At 38.1% G+C, this 20704-nt stretch overlaps 1 protein-coding gene across 1 annotated transcript in view; it reads left to right on the top strand.

Moving 5' to 3' along the window:
- The window catches only part of PRKDC (protein kinase, DNA-activated, catalytic subunit), a 199218-nt gene that overhangs the window by 97472 nt on the left and 81042 nt on the right, over nt 1–20704 (top strand). The window contains exons 40-46 of the mRNA XM_058275516.2: nt 3303–3430; nt 12898–13105; nt 14122–14300; nt 15850–16018; nt 16256–16321; nt 17375–17447; nt 19098–19246. Of these exons, the coding sequence (XP_058131499.1) occupies nt 3303–3430; nt 12898–13105; nt 14122–14300; nt 15850–16018; nt 16256–16321; nt 17375–17447; nt 19098–19246 (972 nt within the window). The remainder of the gene's footprint in view (nt 1–3302; nt 3431–12897; nt 13106–14121; nt 14301–15849; nt 16019–16255; nt 16322–17374; nt 17448–19097; nt 19247–20704) is intronic.

The following is a 20704-nucleotide window of genomic DNA, read 5'->3' as shown; positions in this document are numbered from 1 at the left end:
CTAAACTTTGGGATTTGATCACTAAAGAAAAAATAGATAATGCCTACTGGGGGGATGGGTTGTGGTCTACCATACTCAAGGTATACTGAGCACTGGGCTAATGTCTGAATACTCCGAAACAATTAAAACGATGCCTGTTTTTCAGAGTTTATAGTGGATCAAGGAAGAAATACAAAAAAATAGGCAGTTAAAACACACTATAGGGAAGCGGATGTGGCTTGAGTGATTGGGCTTCCATCTGCCACACAGAAGGACCTGGGTTCGATTCCTGGAATCTCCTGGTAAATGCATGCCAGGCCCACACAGCGAGCGACACAGCAAGATGATAACACAACAAAAAAAAGAAAGGCACAGGGGAGAGTCAAGGCAAGATGGGGTGCAGGCAACAGGATACCTCTCTCCCACATCACAGGTCCCCAGGTTCGAGTGCTGGTGAAGCCTAGAGGAGAAAACGAGAAGAGAAGACAAAGGAAACAGACACGGAAGATTGCACAGCGAGTGGACGCAGACAGCAAAATAGCAGGATGGGGTTAGGGTGGCAGGGCAGGGGGAGGGAATGATTATCAAGGACAATATCAAAATTAATATAAAAAGGCTACAATATCAAAATCCTCAAGATTGAGGAATGAATAAACATAAGGGGGAAATGCAACTGTGGACTAAAGTAGACTTATTATTCAAGCAATGGAAGAATTTGTATCATTGATATGCATTGGCCACCATAGGTTCTGAGGGGAGGAAGAGGGAAAAATAGGTATAACATGGGGCATTTGGGGGACCTTGGAATTGTCCTGCATGACATTGCAATGATGGATAGAGGCTGTAGCAGTTTGATATAATTGACGAATTTCAAAAAGAAATATTGGATTATGCTTGTAATCTGATCTGTACCTGAGCATGATTGAGTTATGATTAGGGCATGGCGAAGAACAGAGTTGGGAATTTTCTGATGTTAGAGTTTGATGCTGAAGACCCAGGAAGTCAGCACCTGGAGGAAGGAGAAGCCAGCACCAGGAAGAAAAGAACCTTGAACCCAGAGTAAAGCAAGCCCCAGGAACACAGGAACCCAAGAAGCCTGAACCCTAGCAGATGTCGGCAGCCATCGCTCCAAATAGACTTTGGTGAGGGAAGTAGCTTATGCTTTATGGCCTGGTATCTGTAAGCTTCTACCCTAAATACTCTTTATAAAAACCAACCAGTTTCTGGTAGTTTGCATCAGCACCCCTTTGGCTGACTACTACACAGGCCATTATATATTTTCTCAAAACCTATAAAATTACGAAGTGCAAAGTGCGAACTATAAACTATAGCTCATGATTAGTAGCAGTGCTTCAATATTTGTTCATTAATTGTAACAAATGTACCACGCTAATGAAAATGTTGTTAATGAGGGAAAGTGTGGAAAGGGGAGGGGGTGGGGTAGATGGGAATCCCCTGTATTTTTGATATTTAAAAAATGTAGCTTTTGTAATCTAAAGTTTCTTTAAAAAAATGCAAAGCCACTATAATAAATGCTAATGTGGAGATAAGCATAGGTGTGACAAATTGTATTTTTGAAAGATGGCCACACCAGTATATCCATTCCCATATGGTCTTATAGTGAACATTTTCACTCCTGCATTGAGAGACAAGATCTGATTTTACTCTTGTTGGGTATGGTCTGGCCTTAGAGACTGGCTTCCACAAGTAGAATGTGACGGAAATAATGCTCTTTGACTTCTGAGACTAGTCATGAAAGGTGTGGCAGCTTCCATCCAACGCTCTCTTGCGTCTCTCTTCAGTTGGACCCAGTCACCATGGTGTGAGGCAGCCAAGCAGCTACGTGGAAGGCCACTTTACACATGCCACCTATTCACACGATTGTCTTCCATATCACCCCATCTTTTTAAATACTTCCTTACCCAAACATAAAGAAAATTTGAAAGAGTAGCAAATATACCATCATCTATGTTCAGCAGTTGTCAATATTTTATCATATTTGATTTATCTATATATGATTATGTTCATGTAATTTTTCATAGTCATCCCTAAATACATTTCTCCAAATGTTCCTATTTATAGCTGTTTTTGCAAACCAGATCTAATCAGAGTTCTTGGATTGAATAGAATTATCATGTCTCTAGTATCTTTTAATCTAGAATTAGTTCACCCCCAATCCTTAGTTTTTTTCCGTGACATTGAGTTGTTTTGTAAGCTGTCTCATATTTGTCTGGTTGCTTCTTTAACTTGTCCCTCTAGCCTCACTATTTCCCTGAAACTGGTAGTTAGATTTAAAGCTTGATCATGAGATTCAGGTTAATTTTTTTTGGCAATAATAGCACGTCAGGAGGCAGGTAGTGTCCCATTGTCGCATTATTAGTGACCGCAGGTCTGGTTGCATGGTTGGGGTGGTGACCACCTCACCTCTATTGAAGTTCCTTCTCTAATTAGCTAGTGATGAACGGGGTGACATGTGGCATCGTGCAAGGATCATGTTGCCCAACTATCTGCCACTTTAATAGTTTTACCATTCACAAAGATTCTAAACAGTTCCTATTTAGAAGTAGTTACTTTCTCTTAAAAAAACGAACCATAATAAAACGAATGAACATTTAAAGAAAGCTTCCAATGTAGGAAAGATGCAAGCCAACAGGAAAAATGAACTCAGGAAATGGAGATAATAAAGAGAAATTGTACAGAATAGTTTCAGAGATGAGATAAGGTATTGTCAACCTCAGAGATGAGATAAGGTATTGTGTCCAGGAAATAAAGCAAAATAGCTCTCTTGGAAATTAAATATACTAAAGCACAATTACAAAGAAACAAACAACCAAAAAAAAGAAGGTAAAATTGAGGATATCTTCTAGAAAGTAGAACAGACACTGAGAAAGAAAATGGGAGAGTAAAATTGGGAATGTTAGAGGAGCAGTCTAGGACTTCTTAAGATGCCATGAAGGAGTTGTGGAAAGGACATGTATCTGTAGGTTAAAGGGCTACAGCATGTCAGGCAGGAACGAAGGAGGAAGATCCAAGTTGAGGATACAGACATAATCATGAGAATTTTATTGCGTGGGATGAAGAGAAGATCCTGAAAGCTTCTAGAAGGTTTTAAAAACCTGCAAAAACTTCAAAGAATCAAAACTCAAATATTTAATGGTCATGATTATATGCCAGGCATCCATTATATCTATAGCAATGATATGGTATTAGCATTTATTAATTTTCTGAAATTCTGTCATTCTCTCTCTATGTTTTTATTATTTAAAAAAAAACCAACAAATTTTTATTAGTTTTATAATTTTTCTTCTTATGTGTTTTTCTAGTTTCTAGATGCGCTGGAATTATCTCAAAGTCCTGTATTGTTGCAATTGATGACAGAAATGCTTTGTCGGGAACAGCAACATGTTATGGAAGAATTATTTCAATCCACTTTCAGAAGGATTGCTAGAAGGTAAGTCAGTCTTGTCTGTGATCCCAGGAACCATGTACATTTATTTCTGTAGGAAATTGCCTTCTCTGTTGAGGGATGGTTACACTCAACTTTTGCATTCTAAGGAATAAATTTTGTTTTCTCTTGTTTTCTTTTTCTTCTTCTTAAAACAAAACAAAACTTTTTATTATGAGAGGTTTTAAATGTATGAAATGTACAAAAGCTAAAGAGTATAAAGTAACCCCCATGTATCCATCCTCCAGAGTAAACAAGCTTCAGCATTTTTTCAGCTTCATCCCTTTTATTTTTTTTCTTTTGCTATCATTGTAATGTAAAGCAAATCCCTGACACCCATGTCTTTTCACTTCTAAACACTTTGGTATAAATCTGTAAAAGATAATGTTTTCTAAGGTAATTATGAAACTGTTAGTATCTCCATAATCAAATTTGTGCATTAATCTCAAATGTTCTTATACTGTTGTATTATTTGAATTCAAATCCAAACACAGTCCATACATAGCATTTCAGTGTTGTATCTTTTAAGTCTCTTTTCATCTAAACAGTCCCCCTCTTTAATAATTTTTCTTTTGTCCTGTACAGTGACTTATATTCTGAATTTACCTGATTCCTTCCTGTTCTTTTGATCATCTTCCAGCTCCCTTGATGCCTGTAAAAGGGAAAATTTATTCTAAGCTTAGTTAGACTGAAGTTCATATTTTGGAAAAACTATTTATTAGTTGATGCTCGATAGTTCATATTCATCATATTAGAATTTACATAATGTCTGCTCATCCTAAACTTAGTGATGCTAAGTTTGATCAGCCAAGTTCCTCAGAACTGTTTTCTTGTTGATGATTGTTTTTCTGGTGTTCCATTGATGATTGTTATCCTGAATCAGTTATTTCATTAGGAGTTACAAAATGGTCATTTTTATGATTCTTTTATTCCTTCAAAATTACTGAAATTATACTGTGGTGAAGAATTTGCCCTTAACACTACGACTGTTTAGTTATCTAAAATAGATTTTATACGTGAGAATTACGGGACAAATGTTTAAAATTAGTATCTGTTTATATTACCTATATAAGTACCCATGAGTGACAATGATATTTTCAAACAGTTTTATTGTTATATTATATATATTTATATAATTAACCAACTGTAGAACATTCCGTGCAATAGCAGAAGAATACATACTTTCAAGTTCACATGGAACATTCTTCAGCATAGACCATTTGCTAGGCCCTATATCAAGTCTTAATAAAATTAAAAGGATTAAAATCATGGAAAGTATTTTCTCCCCTTACACTGAAGTTAAATTAGAAATCATTAATAGAAGAAAATCTCTGAAATCCCAAAATATTCCTAAATAACCAAATAATTAACATTATGTTTCTAAATAACCCATAGGCCCAAAGAAGGAATCACAAGGTTTATTAGTCTACCAAAGGGGTGCCAATGCAAAGTACCAAAAATCTGTTGGCTTTTATAAAGGGTGTTTATTTGGGGTAAAAGCTTACAGTCCCAATGCTGTGGAAAGTCCAACTCAAGGCACCATAAGAGGTACTTTCTCACCAAGGTCAGCTCCATGTGTTGAAGCAAGATGGTGGGCATTCTCTACCTGTTTCTCCTGCCCCTCCAAGCTTCCTCTTCCTCTTGAGCTCTGTGGGCCAGCCTTTTGAAGCTTCGTAATCCTGTAGTCCTTTCTCTCCTGGCATAGGGCTTGTTTCTTTCTTAGCCTTCTACATCAGTCAACTGTTCTGCTCTCTTCCCAAGGTCAACTCTAAACTGTCCATTTATATCAGACCCAACAAGGGGTGGGGACTCAACCTGAGTCATGCCCACTGACATCGTCAAATCAAAACCCCTAAATCAGCCTTAACGGGTAATCTAATCATGGGCCCTTCAAACTGAATTTAATACAATCAAAGGGTATCGCACCTAGATTAGTTTACAAACATAATCCTTCTCTTTTGGGGATTCATAAAATAATCTCAAACTGCCACACAAGAAAAACCAGAAAGTATTTTGGTCTGAATAAAATAAAAACACATTATCAATATTTATGAACTGTAGCTAAAGCAGTGCTTAGAGGGAAATTTATATCCTTTAGTTGCTGTTTTAGTTTGCCAAAGTGCTGCCAATGCAAAGTACAGGAAATGAGTTGACTTTTATGAAAGGGATTTATTTGGGGTAAAAGCTTACAGTTCCAAGACTGTGAGAAGTCCAAATCAGGGCACCATAAGAGAAATGCTTCTCACCAAAGTCAGCTGCCACATGGCAAAAAGCAGGATGGCCCCCGATCTCTGCTGAACTCTCAGCCTTTATACAGCTATAGGCAAACTTGGCATAGGTTTGTCTCTTACCAGGCCTCCCTCTCTCTTTCTCTCTGGACCTCAGTTCTTTGAGCCTCTCAGGGACTTCTCTCTTTGCAGCTTAACTGTGGGCGAAACCTCTTTCACGTGGTAAGAAAAATTCTGGTGGCTTCCTTTTCCTTTGCGTATCTGTCTCTCTCTGTGTCTCTGGGTTTATAGCAGACTTGCAGGGGGGCAGAGATTTGACCTGAATCACGCCTCACTAACATAGTCCATCAAAAGCTCTAATTTGATCTGTTGTTTTTTTTTAAGATTTATTTATTTTTATTTCTTTCTTTCCCCTTCCCTTCCCTCCCTCTGCCCCAGTTGTCTGCCCTCTGTGTCCATTCGCTGTGTGTTCTTCTATGTCCACTTACATTCTTGTCAGTGGCACTGGGAATCTGTGTCTCTTTTTGTTACATCATCTTGCTGAGTCAGCTCTCCGTGTGTGCAGCGCCACTCCTGGGCAGGCTGCACATTTTTCTGCACTGGGCAGCTCTCCTTACAGGGCACACTCCTTGCACATGGGGCTCCCCTATGCGGGGGACACCCCTGCGTGGCACAGCACTCCTTGTCCACATCAGCACTGCATGTGGACCAGCTCATCACACAGGTCAGGAAGCCCTGGGTTTCAACCCTGGACGTCCCATGTGGTAGGTGGACACTCTGTCCATTGAGCCAAATCCACTTTCCTCTAATTTGATCTTATCAAGTAACCTAATCAAAGGATCAAATTTAATGCAATCAAAGGGTGTCACAAGAATATATTAGTTTGAACACATGATCTTTCTCTTTTTGAGACTCATAAAATAATTTCAAACTGCCACAGTGCCCTATGTTAGAAAAGAAGAAAAAATTCAAATTAGTAATCTAAACTTTGACCTTAAAAAATATCTAGGAAAAAAAAACCTAGGCCAAACCCAACAGAAGAAAATAGATAATAAGGAATAGAGTGAAAATTAATGGAATAGGAAACAGAAAAATGGTAGAGAAAGCCAGTGTAACCAGAAATTGGTTATTTAAAAAGATAAACAAAATTGTCAAACCATTAACTAGACTAACAAAGAATGACAGAGAGAAGATATAGATTATGAAAATTAGGAATGAAAATAGGGGACATTACCACTGACCCTCAGAAATTAATAAGATAATAAGGGAATATTATGAACAAATTTATGTTAAATTCAGCAACTTAAATGAAATGGACAAATTCTTAGGAAGTCACAAATAACCAAAAATAAATTTAAAAAGAAATGGAAAATGTAAATATACCTCTAACAAGTAAAGAAATTGAATTTATAATTAAAATTCTTCCCACAAAGAAAATCCCAGATGGAGATGACTTCACTGATTAATTTTATCAGATATTTAAAGAAGAAATAATACCAATACTTCACAAACTTACAGAAAATAGAGAAGTAAAGGAAAACCTCCCAATTCATTCTGTGAAGCCAGTATTTACCCTGGTTCCAAAGCCACAGAAAGACATAAGAAAAATACAGATCAGTATCTCTTGTCTTGGTCTTCCAGAACTGCTGTGACCAGTACTACACATGGTTTGATCTAACTGCAGAATTTAATTAGCTCGTGGTATCAGAGGCTGGAAGTCCAAAATCAAGGCATTGGTACAGCTCTGCTTTCTTCCTGAAGTCTGTAGTTTTCTGGTGTTGGATTGCCTCAGTCTTTGGGGTTCTTTGGCTTGCATCTCTGCCTCCGTCATATGGCAATCTCTCACTCCTTATGTATGCTCTTCTGGTTTCTGCTAATTTCCAACTTCTCACTCCTTCCTATGGCTTTCTCTTTATAAGGCTGCCAGTAAATATGGATTATGGCCCACCCTGATTCAGTTGAACCACACCTAAATAGTATCATAGAAGGTCCTATTACCAAATGAGTCTGCACGTTAACTGGTAATACATATTCTAAGGGTCCTGTTTATAATGGGTTCACCTCCACAGGAATACAGATTAAAATTAAGAGCATATCTTTTGTTGGGAAACACGATTCAATCTACCAGAGTTTATTCTCTGGACTCCAAAAAAAAACTTGTTCTTCTCACATACAAAATGCACGCATCCCATCACAGCATCTCAAAACCCTTAAGCCATTTCAGTAACAAATTTAGGTCTAAACTGAGGTACACACTTCATTGTATGACAATCTGCCCTCTAAATTCCAAGAAGACATACTCTTCCCATATCCAAAATAGATTCACCCCATCACAATATCCCAAAAGCCTTAAGCAATTTCAGTAACAACTTTAAGTCTAAATCTCACGAAAATGAATTATATGTAAGGTCCATCCTGGGGTAAAATTTCTTTCTGTATGCAGACCTGTGGAACCTAGAAAGCAGGCTTAAGATACTCATTCCATGTCAGAATGGAAAAATTGGAAGGATAACAGGTCACAGTTCCCATGCAATTCTGAAACCCAGCAAAGCAAAATCTATTGGATTTTTAAGGTCTGAGAATCATCTGTGGACCAATATTTTGTCTTCTGGGTCTGTAGGAACAGCAGCCTAACCCTTTCCAAGTGCCTGTGGAGTGGACCTGCAGTCCTCAAGCAAGCACTGGGGCCTAACTAGGCCCTACCCTCTTTAAGCACTGAGGTGACAGCCACACTCTAGGGTGTAGGCTCCCCATTTTTAGCATTAGAGTAGCAGCTGCACTCTCCCTGAAATCAAGGTGAAGGCCCACCTCTCCATATGCCAGGGTTTAAGCCCCACCTTATCCAAAGGCATGTGTGGAAGCCCATCTTTCTTGTTCTGAGATCTGTTTGGTCCAGATCTTCAATGGTTCTGCCCTTGAAGTCCTGTTTCCTTCACTTCATCCCAGTGCTTCTGCTCATACAAACTTCTTGAAAAACTTGTTGGTTCTGCCTGCAGTTCTAGGGAGTCTAAGCCATCAGACAAAAGGATTTTCTACATATCTTTCCCAGATAAATGCATTTCCAGTCCTATCTTCCTCTGAGATGCCTAACTGGATCCATGATTCATATGCCTATTCTCTTTAATAAAGGGTTGTTCAGACAAACCCTTGCATGGAGCCCTATTTTCTGGTGACTCACTTCCCAGAAGCTCTAGGAGGATGCTGATAGGGCCACTTCTGGCCCTCATTTCAGAGCACACTATCTGGATAGAGTGTTGGGGTACATAATTCAATCTACCACATCCTTCATGAATATAGGTGCAAAAATCTTCCAAAATATGTGAGCAAAGTAAACCCAACAACATGTAAAAAATATTTACCATAACCAAGTGGTCAGGAATGCAAGATGGATTTAACATAAAAAAATAATTTAATGTAATTAATTCCACATTAATGGAATAAATGACAAGACATTGTCATCTCAATAGATGTTGAAAAAGCATTTGAAAAAAAATCCAATACCCATTCATGATAAAATTACTAAAGAAAATTTGTGAAATAGTTACTGGTAAAAGACTTAATGCTTTCACCCTCAGATAAAAAACAAAGCAACAAACCCAGCTCTTTTCTATTGGACATTATAGCACATGCACTCAGGCTAGAAAAAGAAATAAAAGACTTTGGAAAAGAACAAGTAAAACTGTCTTTATATGGATGGTGTGATCCTATATATGGAAAACCCTAAGGAATGCACAACAAACTATGAGAACTAATAAGTACAGCAAATTTACAGGATATAAGGATTGATATTCAAAAACCAATTGTGTTTCTGTATATGAACAATGAACTTCTGAAAATGATGTGAATATATAATTCCATTCATTATAGCATCAAAAGGAATAAAACAGGAATAAATTTAGCAAAAGAAGTAGATTTGGATGCTGAAAATCATAAATCTTTGATGAGGGAAATGAAAGAAGAATTAAAAATCTAAATAAATGGAGGGACTCATGGATTGGGAGACTCAATATTAATAAGATGACAGTTCTCCCGAAATTGATGTATAATCCCAGAAAGCTTTTTAAAAAAAATTTTTGGCAGAAATTGACAAGCAGATCCTAAAATTTATATGGAAAAGCAAAACATCCTGAGTAGCCAAAACAGTTTTTTAAAGAACAAAGTTGGCAGACTTTGATGTCCCAGTTTCAAAACTTGCTATAAAGCTATGGTTATTTCTGTTAAAATCAGTTATATTATTCTATGTAATTTTAAATTTTTAAATGTTTTAAAACAAAAATAAATTTTGATCAATTGTAGTCATTCTTTTTATTTGATGTTCAAATTGCCCCATCTGTGGCTGGTGGGAGTCCCTGAAAGCTTGCTCCAGTGTTCTTTAAATCAAAGAACTCCATCTTTGATATTCATAATTGTTCTCTGCCTCAACACATCATCTCTGGCTGATCTTTGTTTTCCCCCTTGGCTGATCTTGACTAGGAATCAGCCATTGGTTCTTTTTTAGTGCGGAACAGTATTTAGAGACCACAATCTGGGTCTTCAGTGAATTTATTGCTTCTGGATTGCTTTGCTAAAAGACCAGACCATTCAACAGAGCTCAGAAATAGGTATTTTTATTAAAAGCAACAGATAGGAGTTCATACTGATTTTTCCTTTCAAATTTGATATTATGGAGTTTTAATTTAACTTATTATTTTCTCTCTTCAGTGTTGTTTATAATAACAATATCATTATTTATTTGCTCTCATAAAATAACTTTTAAAATTAACTGTGAATTTTACCACTAAGTATAATGACAGCTGGATGAAGTTTAAAACTTTCCTCTTATTTAGACTATAACACCTCTGAGTCAAATTCTGCATTCCAAAATCTCTTGGTATAGTTGGTTTTGATATGTGGTTATTATACCAATTAGGTGTTTGTTTTAGTTAATTTTAAAATTTTAGGAATTGCTTATGATTTTTTCTTTTTGACATGTAAAATTATTTACATTATTCTAAAGTCAAAACTGTATCACGAGCTACCTTCAAGAGAGTCTTACTTCTACCTCTGCCCTCTTCTAGTCCTCTGCTGACTCTTCACATTCCTTTATTCATTTGATGTCTCCTAGAGATTACTCCCTATCAATATGTAGAGAGCTTCCTCTCTTCCTCATTCCTTTTTTTTTTTTTTAATTTTAAGGACTGTATAGTTCTTCATTGTGTGGTAGAAGTATCGTAGTATTTTGGAGGAGGTCCCTACTTATGGACTTTTGGGTCTAATCTTTTGCTATTAAAAATAAGACACAGTGAGTAGCCCTGTGTATATGTCATTTTGTATTTGCTCAGTTTACCTTTGGGATAAATTCCTAAAAGTAGGTCAAGAGATGAATGCGTTGGTAATTTTGCCAGATATCCCTTCATCTCTTTCTTTGGGGCTGTTTTACTTGATTTCTCGCCAGCAATGTATGAGAGTGTCTGTTTTATCAGTCTTACCAACAGTATGTTCTCAAACATTTTAATTCTTATAATTTTATGGGTGAGAAAGGGTGTGTCACTGTACTTTAATTTGTATTTCTTTTATAATGAGCAAAGGAGTATATTTTCATATATTTAAGGTTCCTTTACATTTAATTTTTGGCACACCATCTGATGTGTCCCTCCCTCTTCCCCTCACCCCCCCTTTTTTATCCCCCCTTGCAGCTTTTTGCGTGCTGTCTGCTGTGTCCATCTGCTGTGCATTCTTCTGTATCTGTATTTATTTTTATTTATTCTGCCTCCTGCCTGCACCCCCCCTCCCCCCGCCCGCGGCTCACTTGCTGTCAGCTCTCTATGTCTGTTTGCTACACGCTCTTCTGAATTTTTGCTTTTCTCCCTTTTTGTTGTGTAACCTTGCTGAGTCCGCAGTCCATGGCACTTGTGAGCCGGGCTGCACTCTGCAGTGCCTGGGCTGGTGGCTCTTCGCAGCGTGTGGGCAAGCCTGCCTTCACAAGGAGGCCCCGGGACGTGAACCCAGGACCTCCCGTTGGTAGACGGGAGCCCAACTGACTGAACCACAGCCGCTTCCCACCCCTCCTCCTTTTTCTAAAAATAGATTATTGGTCTTTTTCTTTTTCATTTTTTCCTTTTAGCTCTCAATAAGAATTGAATGTTTCCGTTATGGAACCCATGTGCATCTCTCCCTACTATGTTAACATTTGTGACTAAATTATCTTCTCAATCTTTTGCCCTGGTTCATATCTAATGTTATAAAAATCCAAATTTTGGAACTGGAGAGGACTTTAAAGATCACTTAGTCCTAACCCTCCCATTTTATAGGTGAGGAAAATACTCTGTAAATCTGTAAATTTTAGTTTATAGGTTTATAGATAAAATCTTATAGATGGTCATTTATATATCTTATTTTCCAGATGAGAAAATAAAGGGCTCCATGGTGTATCTCTATAGGTAATAGGAATGGTGGTTCATTACTAGGGAGAAAGTAGAATTTTTAAATCATAACTCATGATTTTTATCATCTTTAGGCCTGAGGCTTTTTTTTTTTTAAGATTTATTATTATTATTATTGTTATTTCTCTCCCCTTCCCTGCCCATTCCCCAAGTTGTCTGCTGTCTGTGTCCATTTGCTGTCTGTTCTGTGTCCACTTGTATTCTTGTCAGTAGCACCTGAAATCTGTGGCTCTTTCTGTTGCTTCATCTTGCTGTGTCAGCTCTCCATGTATGCCGTTCCTGGGCAGGCTGCACTTTTTCCGTGCTGGGCGGCTCTCCTTACAGGGGGCACTCCTTGCGTGTGGGGCTCCTCTACCTGGGGGACACCCCTGTGTGGCACAGCACTCCTTGCGCGCATCAGCACTGCACGTGCGCCAGCTCATCACATGGGTCAGGAGGCCCTGGGTTTGAACCTTGGACCTCCCATGTGGTAGGCAGATGCCCTATTAGTTGGGCCAAATTGCTTTCCTAGGCCTGAGACTTGTCCAAAGTATTCCAGATGTTCTCTGAACAAGACCAGATTTGAGAGTAAATGAAAAAAACTTTATTCTTAATACTTAAACTTGGTGTAAAGATTTCTGGGGATGAATAAAATAAAAGTTTTTTGTGCAAGTTGTTTTTATATTTAATATTTTGGAAATCATGGTTTTTGTGTAGCTAATCCTTAAGGTTATTTTTTGTAGTTGATAATCACTAGAGGACACTTTGCCTGTTACATCGTAGGCAATTGTGAAATATTTGTTTAAAGCCTGAATGTTCATTTAACTTTATCTTTCTTCCTAAGGAGTTCATGTGTCATACAATTACAACTTCTGGAAAGTGTGTACAGAATGTTTAAGAGAGATGACCTACTTTCAAATATCACCCGCCAAGCATTTATAGATCGTTCTCTCCTCACTTTGTTGTGGCACTGTAGTCTGGATGCATTGAGAGAATTCTTTAGCAAAATCGTGGTGGAGGCCACTGATGTGTTGAAGTCCAGGTTTATAAAGGTACCATGTATCTCTTATTAAGTTAAATATTAATAAGAATTAACCAATCTCCTTGATCAATTTCATTAGAAACCACCATGTTTTCAGTCAAATAGTCTCTCTTGCTCAAGAAGTATCACCTCCACGTTTGGATAACAAAATATACAGCTACCTGGAGTCTGTATTAGTTTCCTGTAGCTGCTGGCACAAATTGCCAAAATCTTGGTGGCTTTAAAAAAAAAATAAAAAAACAAACAGAAATTTATCCTCTTACAGTTCTGGAAGCCAGAAATCCATCCTCAGTGTCATTGTGCCAAAATCAAGGTGCCCGCAGGGCAGCACTCACTCTGGAGGCTCCTGGGGACAGCCTGCTCCTTGCCTCTTCCAGCTTCCACAGCACTCCAGCCTCTGCCTTCTCTTCTGTCTGTCTAATTCCCCACTTCTTCCCTCTTAGAAGATTCCATCTGATTGCATTTGGGGCCTACCTGGATAATCCAGGATAATCTCCCCATCTCAAGATCCTTAACTTAATCACATCGGGAAAGCCCTTTTGTGACATAGCAGGTAATGTTCACAGATCCAGAGATTAGGATGTAGATATCATTTTGGGGGGCCGTTATTCAGCCTGTCTCAGACTCCTTTTGAGAATTGTAATTACCCAATGGCATATTGTTAACGTAGACTTCAAAATAGTTGAAAATTTTGTTTTATAATATGTTAAATTTTTACCTGCTCTTGCCATGCCTTCAATAACATTTCATACAAAGGTCTTATACTTATGAATACCTTTGTTCTCATCTCTTTGTTTGGACGTTTTATTATTTCCTGCTGCACAGTTACTTAGTATAACATATTAATGCGTCTGTACACATTTTAGACTCTAGATAACTGGGTCATCTCTAATTGAAGTGATTTAACAAATTTGACTATTAAAATTATTTTATTTCTAAAAGGCAGTGAATATTAAATTTGACATATTTAGTAGATTCGTCCTGTTTAGTAAGACTGAAGATAATTATTTGTTTACCTTTTCTTAGCTAAATGAATCCAACTTTGATACTCAAATCACCAAGAAGATGGGCTATTATAAAATAATAGAGGTGATGTATTCTCGTCTTCCAAAAGATGATGTTCACTCTAAAGAATCTAAAATTAATCAAGTTTTCCATGGCTCATGTATAACAGAAGGAAGTGAACTTACAAAGACACTTATTAAGTAAGATTTTAAGTAATTTTGGTTATATTTGATTTAATATTTTAATACATGTATGTAATATAAGTATGTTTTCTTAAAATATTGAACTTCTAAGTTTTGTTTTTTTTTAATTTACAAACTAGATGGACGTTAATTTAGTGAGTGCGGAACAGATGTTTTATCATATACTTATCTTTTATAAAGACTAAAACTCATTTTCCTCTTCTGCTTTTTCCTGCCATTTCCACTGCCACCATCCCTTCCCCAAAGAGGAGGTTACCTTTTTAGTGGTATGACTTACAGTAAGAAGGGATTTAATATATTTTAATTTTTCTGACTATAATTTGAAATTGAAGAAGTGTTAAACATTTTTAACAGGTATGCTATAAAACACAGTTTTCTGTAAAACTAGCCCTCTAATGAAATTCCATCTTGGTAAATGCTGAACTCGGACATTCTTGTGTCTCAGTTTATGTAACAAACTATCATTACTCTGCTCTTACCTAATCCTTATTTTACCTTCTCAGTGGACATCCTCACCATCCACTTATTTACATAAACATGTGACCTAGATCTTTATCTCTCCAAACTCCATGGATGTCCTGTCAGTCCTCAGTTCTGCTGCTCTAGCTCCTCACTATTCTGACATTACCACCCTTACCTCTGTTTCCTCGAATACAGCCTTGTTTCAGCTACTTCCATTCTTTGGCACAACCATTGCAGTAACCTTCTTTGTAATTATTCTCCCTGCTCCTGGGCTTGTCCCTCTCACTGCTGCTAGGATAATAATATATCTGCAGTGAAAACCAGAATGTTTGCTTTTCCCACCTAAAGCCCTTCAATGACACCTCATCTTCTGTAGCAGGGGTAAACAAACTTTTTCTATAAAGGGCCATATAGTAAATATTTTTGGCTTTGTGGGCCATATGGTCTCTGTGGCAACTACTACACAGTAGTGCAAAAGCAGCCGTTAACAATACATAAACAAATGGACATGGCTGTGCTCCAATAAAACTAATTAAAAATAGTCGGCCATTAGGCCTGTAGGGTGAAATCCAGGCTCCTTAGTATGGCATGTGATTTCTTCCAGGAACTCACCCCTCTCTACCTTTATGTACTGCTGGCCACTAATTGCTTCCCACTTCATCTTCTGATATTGCTGAGGTGCTTGCCGTTCCCTGAACATCCCATGTTGTTTAGCCTTGTTGTAAGTGGCACTCCTCTCTGTTTTTAATGCCTCCTTTCCATTAAAACTCAGCTCAGATATTTTTTCTTAAAATCTTTCTTGGCTTCCTAGAGGTGCTAATATCTTTCCTCCTTCCTTCCATATCTCTTTATTTCTCTCATGTACTGCTCTTGCTGTACTTCCCATCACATAATGGAATCCATGTGTGCTTTCTCTGCCTTGAGATGGTAGTCTTTATAGTCCCAAGGTCTAGTACTGGGCTTGGCATATGTCTGACATGCAGCAAGTTCTGAGCTGAGTTGTTATACTCTTGTCTGGGATTATTGAGTTTGAGCAACTTTCCATTTTATATGAATTAATTTTTAACCTGGATTTACTCTGCAGACTTTGCTATGATGCATTTACAGAGAACATGGCAGGTGAGAATCAGTTGCTAGAGAGGAGAAGACTTTATCATTGTGCTGCATACAACTGTGCCATTTCTGTTATCTGCTGTGTCTTCAATGAGTTAAAATTCTACCAAGGTTTTCTGTTTAGTGAAAAACCAGAAAAGGTAGGCCTCTTCTGAGTTGTTAGTTGGTTACATCAATTAAAGTTATATAATCTGCCCCTTCTTATAATCCTAAATATGTTTTTCTTTTAGTTATTCATGTATGTAAGTATATATACATACATATTTAAGCTAAAGTACTTTTTCATGAACTATGAAATAGCATTAGTTTCGTAGTAGCATCAGTAATAAAGGATCTCTACCATTCAGATATTTTTTTACAATTCTTTGGATTTGCAGAACTTGCTTATTTTTGAAAATCTGATAGACCTGAAGCGCAGCTATGCATTCCCTATAGAAGTTGAGGTGAGTAAAATTTTTCAATGTTATTTAAAAACTAAAGAATTTATCAAGTGGCTGTAAAGAAAAACATCCATTATGTTGAGCATATTAAGCCGCCACTATTCAAGTCTGCCTTAAACTGCAAAATCTGGCTGCTCTGTGTAGTTTCATCTGAAATAAAATCTCAGACAACTACAAACAAATTCATTAGAATATGCTTTTTCCTTCTCTTGACATTTCCAAGAAGGCAGATGACAACAAAAGGAGCTGTTAGGACCTATCCCCAGAGGGTTTCTACTTAAATTCCTCCATTAAAGAAATTGAGTACCATCTTGGTCCATAATTAGGACTTGGGGCACCGTGTGGTGCCATGGGGATCAGTAGAGGAGTTGCACAGTCAAACGTGGTGAGTGTGATTCTAGCCATGTTGAGTTTGCCACCTTTGTCAACCCCCAGTCCGAGTGCTGAACTCGCACACCAGGGTCCGCCAGATAGGATGTGGAACATGAGCTGCCATGCCCCTTCCCTGCAGAACTGCTCACAGAGGCCCCAGTTAGGGGTCCAAGAGTTCAGATAAATGATTGCTTCCTGCTTTCAGCCCTTTTAGACCAAAATCAGAAAAAAGTTTTAAGTGCATATTCAAAGAACTTAAAAACCAGAAAACAAAAAGCAGTAATTTTTTAAGCATGCAGACTTGCTATGTGTCATTTCTAAATATTGCAGCAACACATATCATAACTTCATAGTTGAGAAAACTGAGCCTCAGAGATCAAATAAAAGCTATTGGATGTGGAGCCCAGCATTTTCTGTATGGAGCTGAGCAGGGAGGCAAGCTCCTCTGCAGGGCCATGCTATATGGTATTCAGCTTCTGGACACCTGTGGGAAAAGATTTCCTTAAGGGCACTCACGCATCTTTTTTGTGGATATTTTTTAAAGGTTTTAAATTTTATAATGTTTTGTTTAAGAATTATTTTTTTTGTAAAAAAAAAATTACTTCTTTTGCCAGATTGCTACTAAAACAGAAAAAGTGTGACTCTAATTCTAAAAAGCTTTAAATTGTTTGCTTTGCCTAATAGGTTCCTTTGGAAAGAAAGAAAAAGTACATTGAAATTAGGAAAGAAGCCAGAGAAGCAGCAAGTGGGGATGCAGGTAGGACATTTTCAAAACAATGCCAAAATCACTAATCATTAGTATTTTTATATAAATAGAAAAGTTTTAAGTGGTAAATGGAATTATATTTTGAAGGAATATGATTAGCTAAACTTGTCTACATAAGATCTCCACATGGGATGTGATGATGGACAAAAGGGCTCAGATATGTTGCACTTATTTCTTTTTTAGAGATTATGCAGTTTTTTCTTTTATTTTTTAATTATCTTTTTAAAGTTAATAGATCACACAAAATGTTACATCAGAAAACATGAAGTTCCCATATACCCCACTCCTCACCTCCTCACCCCCATCACTTTTTTTAATTGTATTTTTTTAAGCTACATAGATGACAAAAAATGCTACGTTCAAAAAATAGAAGAGGTTCCCATATGCCCAACACCCTCCCTCATCCCACTCTTCATCATCATAGCACATTCATTGCATTTGGTGAGTACATGTGGAGCACTGCTGCACTGCATGGATTACAGTTTACATTATAGTTCACACTCTCCCCCAGTCCATTCAGTGGGTTATGGCAGGATATTTAATGTCCTACATCTGTCCCTGCAATATCATTTAGGACAACTCCAAGTCCCGAAAATGCCCCCACATCACAACTCTTCTTCTCTCTCCCTGCCCTCAGCAACTACCATGGCCATCATGAAGAAGGTTAGCATGATAAACATTTGTTTGCATATGGAATATGTTTGGATATTATTTAGATACATTCAGAAATCGATGTTAGGATATAAGTCCTGTCATGCCGCTCCCTGCCAAAAGTTTCTAGTGCTCCCACCTCCCTCAGAACAAAGCTGCCCAAGGACCTCCTGATCCATATCACCTCACTGACCTCCTCTTTTTCTGGCCTCTTCTGCTGCTGTTCTCCTTCCTGCTCATTCCAGGAATACCAGCCCCCATGACTGTTCCTTGCAGGCCCCAGGCATACTTCTGCCCTGGGCACTTGCACTTGCCCTTGTCTCAGGCCCCAGATATCAGCATGCATCTTGACATTCGTTCATTCGAGTGAATGAATTTATTTTAGGAGGTACCAGGGATTGAACCCAGGACCTTATACGTAGGAAGCAGGTACACAACAACTGAGGTACATCTGCTCCTCGCCTCACGACATTTAATTTCATGTCAGCCTCTCAGTGAGGCTGCCCTGTGATCTTAACCCTCTCTCCCTCCACACTCCTTACATCAATTATTTTGCTTAATTTTTCTCCATGGCTTTTGTCACCATTTCCCAATTTGGAACGATTTTATAAATCCCTGCCATATTTTGAAATAGCTATTTTTGTCAATAGTGTTTCTTCTCACATCTGTGTTAGACTTTATGGCCAAACTATTGGACATCAGCAAAACTCTAAATGCAAACCAATTTTTTTAGTCATATAAATTCCAGAAATTGGATCGTTTAACTTAACATTTTTTAATCTATGGTGTTTGATAGTGACAAAATCAAAGGGAGATGATTTCCTCATTTCCTGTATGCTTTATTCATCTGGATATTGGGTTGAAAATCACAGGATTGATGAAAGCTTCACTTAAAAAGTATCCTTTCATTTAAATATCTCTTGAGCTTAGAATAATATATTTCTTACTGATTATGTGAATAAATGTATTTTATTTTTATTTGTGTTTCAGACGGACCCCATTATCTGTCTTCCTTGTCATTTCTGGGAGACAGTAGCCTGAGTGAAGAAATGAGTCAGTTTGATTTCTCAACTGGAGTTCAGAGCTATTCATACAGTTCCCAAGACAACAGATCTACCACTGGTCATTTTCGGAGACGGGTGATTATATTTTCACACACTAAAAGAATATCCCATATTGTTGAAGTTTGCAGAAAGAGAGTCACAGCTATGCTCTCCTGTTCCCAGGGGGAGCCAGTTCTCTATCAGTATTCTTCAGAGAGTAGCCATAATTATTTCTACATGTGGGAAGAATTTCTGTGAGGGCTCTGAGTCTGCAGGCAGGTACCCCACCCTGAACCCTCCCAGTGCTGCCAGGTAGCTTTCCTGCCCCAGCTCAAGCCTACCCCATGGCTGTTTTCCTGACGATGGAGGGAGCGTAGAGGGGGAGGAGTGGTGTGGTTTCTAAGTAGAGTTGGACTGTGCTTTTTGTTCTCTCTTTTAATGAATGCTTCAAGGAGAGCCCGTTCCCTAGTTCTTTCACTGAGGTATTGTTCATCTAGCTAGACAATAAAATGAGTGTGAGTTTGGTGTTTTATCATCTGAGTTACTTACACTTCCCATTACTAGGCCATGGCCATCAGGGTACCTTGATTCTCACTCTTCCTCTTTTTGGTCTGGTAGCATGTTTTAAGGCTCTTACTACAGATGTGCCTGGTCCTTGTGAGCAGTATAATGAGATACAGTTATTTTGACTAAAAACTTAGTGTGTAGGTCTGAATATAGTCAAATATAGTGATTAACTATACCTTACCAGGTATATGGAAAAATATCGCTTTGATTGATTTTATGGCTCTTAGAATATGTTCTTTTCTCTTATCTCATATAAGCCTGATGGGGCATAAAATTTATTATCTTAGTGTTCATTTAACCCTGCAGTTACTAGTATAATACCACTTACTTTCACTTTTAAAAATTCCATTTTTAGAAATGACCTTGACCTCTGAGAGAAAGTAGAGGCATGGGTATGATGGTGGTGGGAGAAGTACATTTCTCAACACCGTCCACCCTGGGAAGTAACACTCTGGAATGGTTCCTGCCACCAGGGCAGACAAGATTACAGCATTTATGTTTAGTCCTCTTTCTCTTAGTCTTTGCAAGCATTTATGTCCCCATGTTGACTTCTAACCGCTCAAAAAATTCCTCTCAGAATTTCTCAAGTTTCTCAACTCACTGTGTGTGTTTGCATATGTATAAACCTACTTTATTTTATTTTATTTTTTTAAATTTATTTCTCTTCCCTCCCCCCACCTCCCATTTGTCTGCTCTCTGTGTCCATTTACTGTGCATTCTTCTGTGACTGCTTCTATCCTTATCAGCGGCACCGAGAATCTGTGTTTCTTTTTGTTGAGTTATCTTGTTGCCGTCAGCTCTCTGTGTGTGTGCGACGCCATTCTTAGGCAGGCTGCACACTATTTCCCGCTGGGTGGCTCTCCTTATGGGGCGTACTCCTTGCGCGTGGGGCTCCCCTATGCAGGGGACACCCCTGTGTGGCAGGGCACTCGCTGCGCTCATCAGCACTGTGCATGGGTCAGCTCCACACGGGTCAAGGAGGCCTGG

The sequence above is a fragment of the Dasypus novemcinctus genome, chromosome 14 (assembly GCF_030445035.2).
Source record: "Dasypus novemcinctus isolate mDasNov1 chromosome 14, mDasNov1.1.hap2, whole genome shotgun sequence".
In the NCBI taxonomy this organism is placed as follows: Eukaryota; Metazoa; Chordata; class Mammalia; order Cingulata; family Dasypodidae; genus Dasypus; species Dasypus novemcinctus.
Note: the sequence above shows the minus strand (reverse complement) of the source record. Positions and strands in the feature narration are given on the sequence as shown.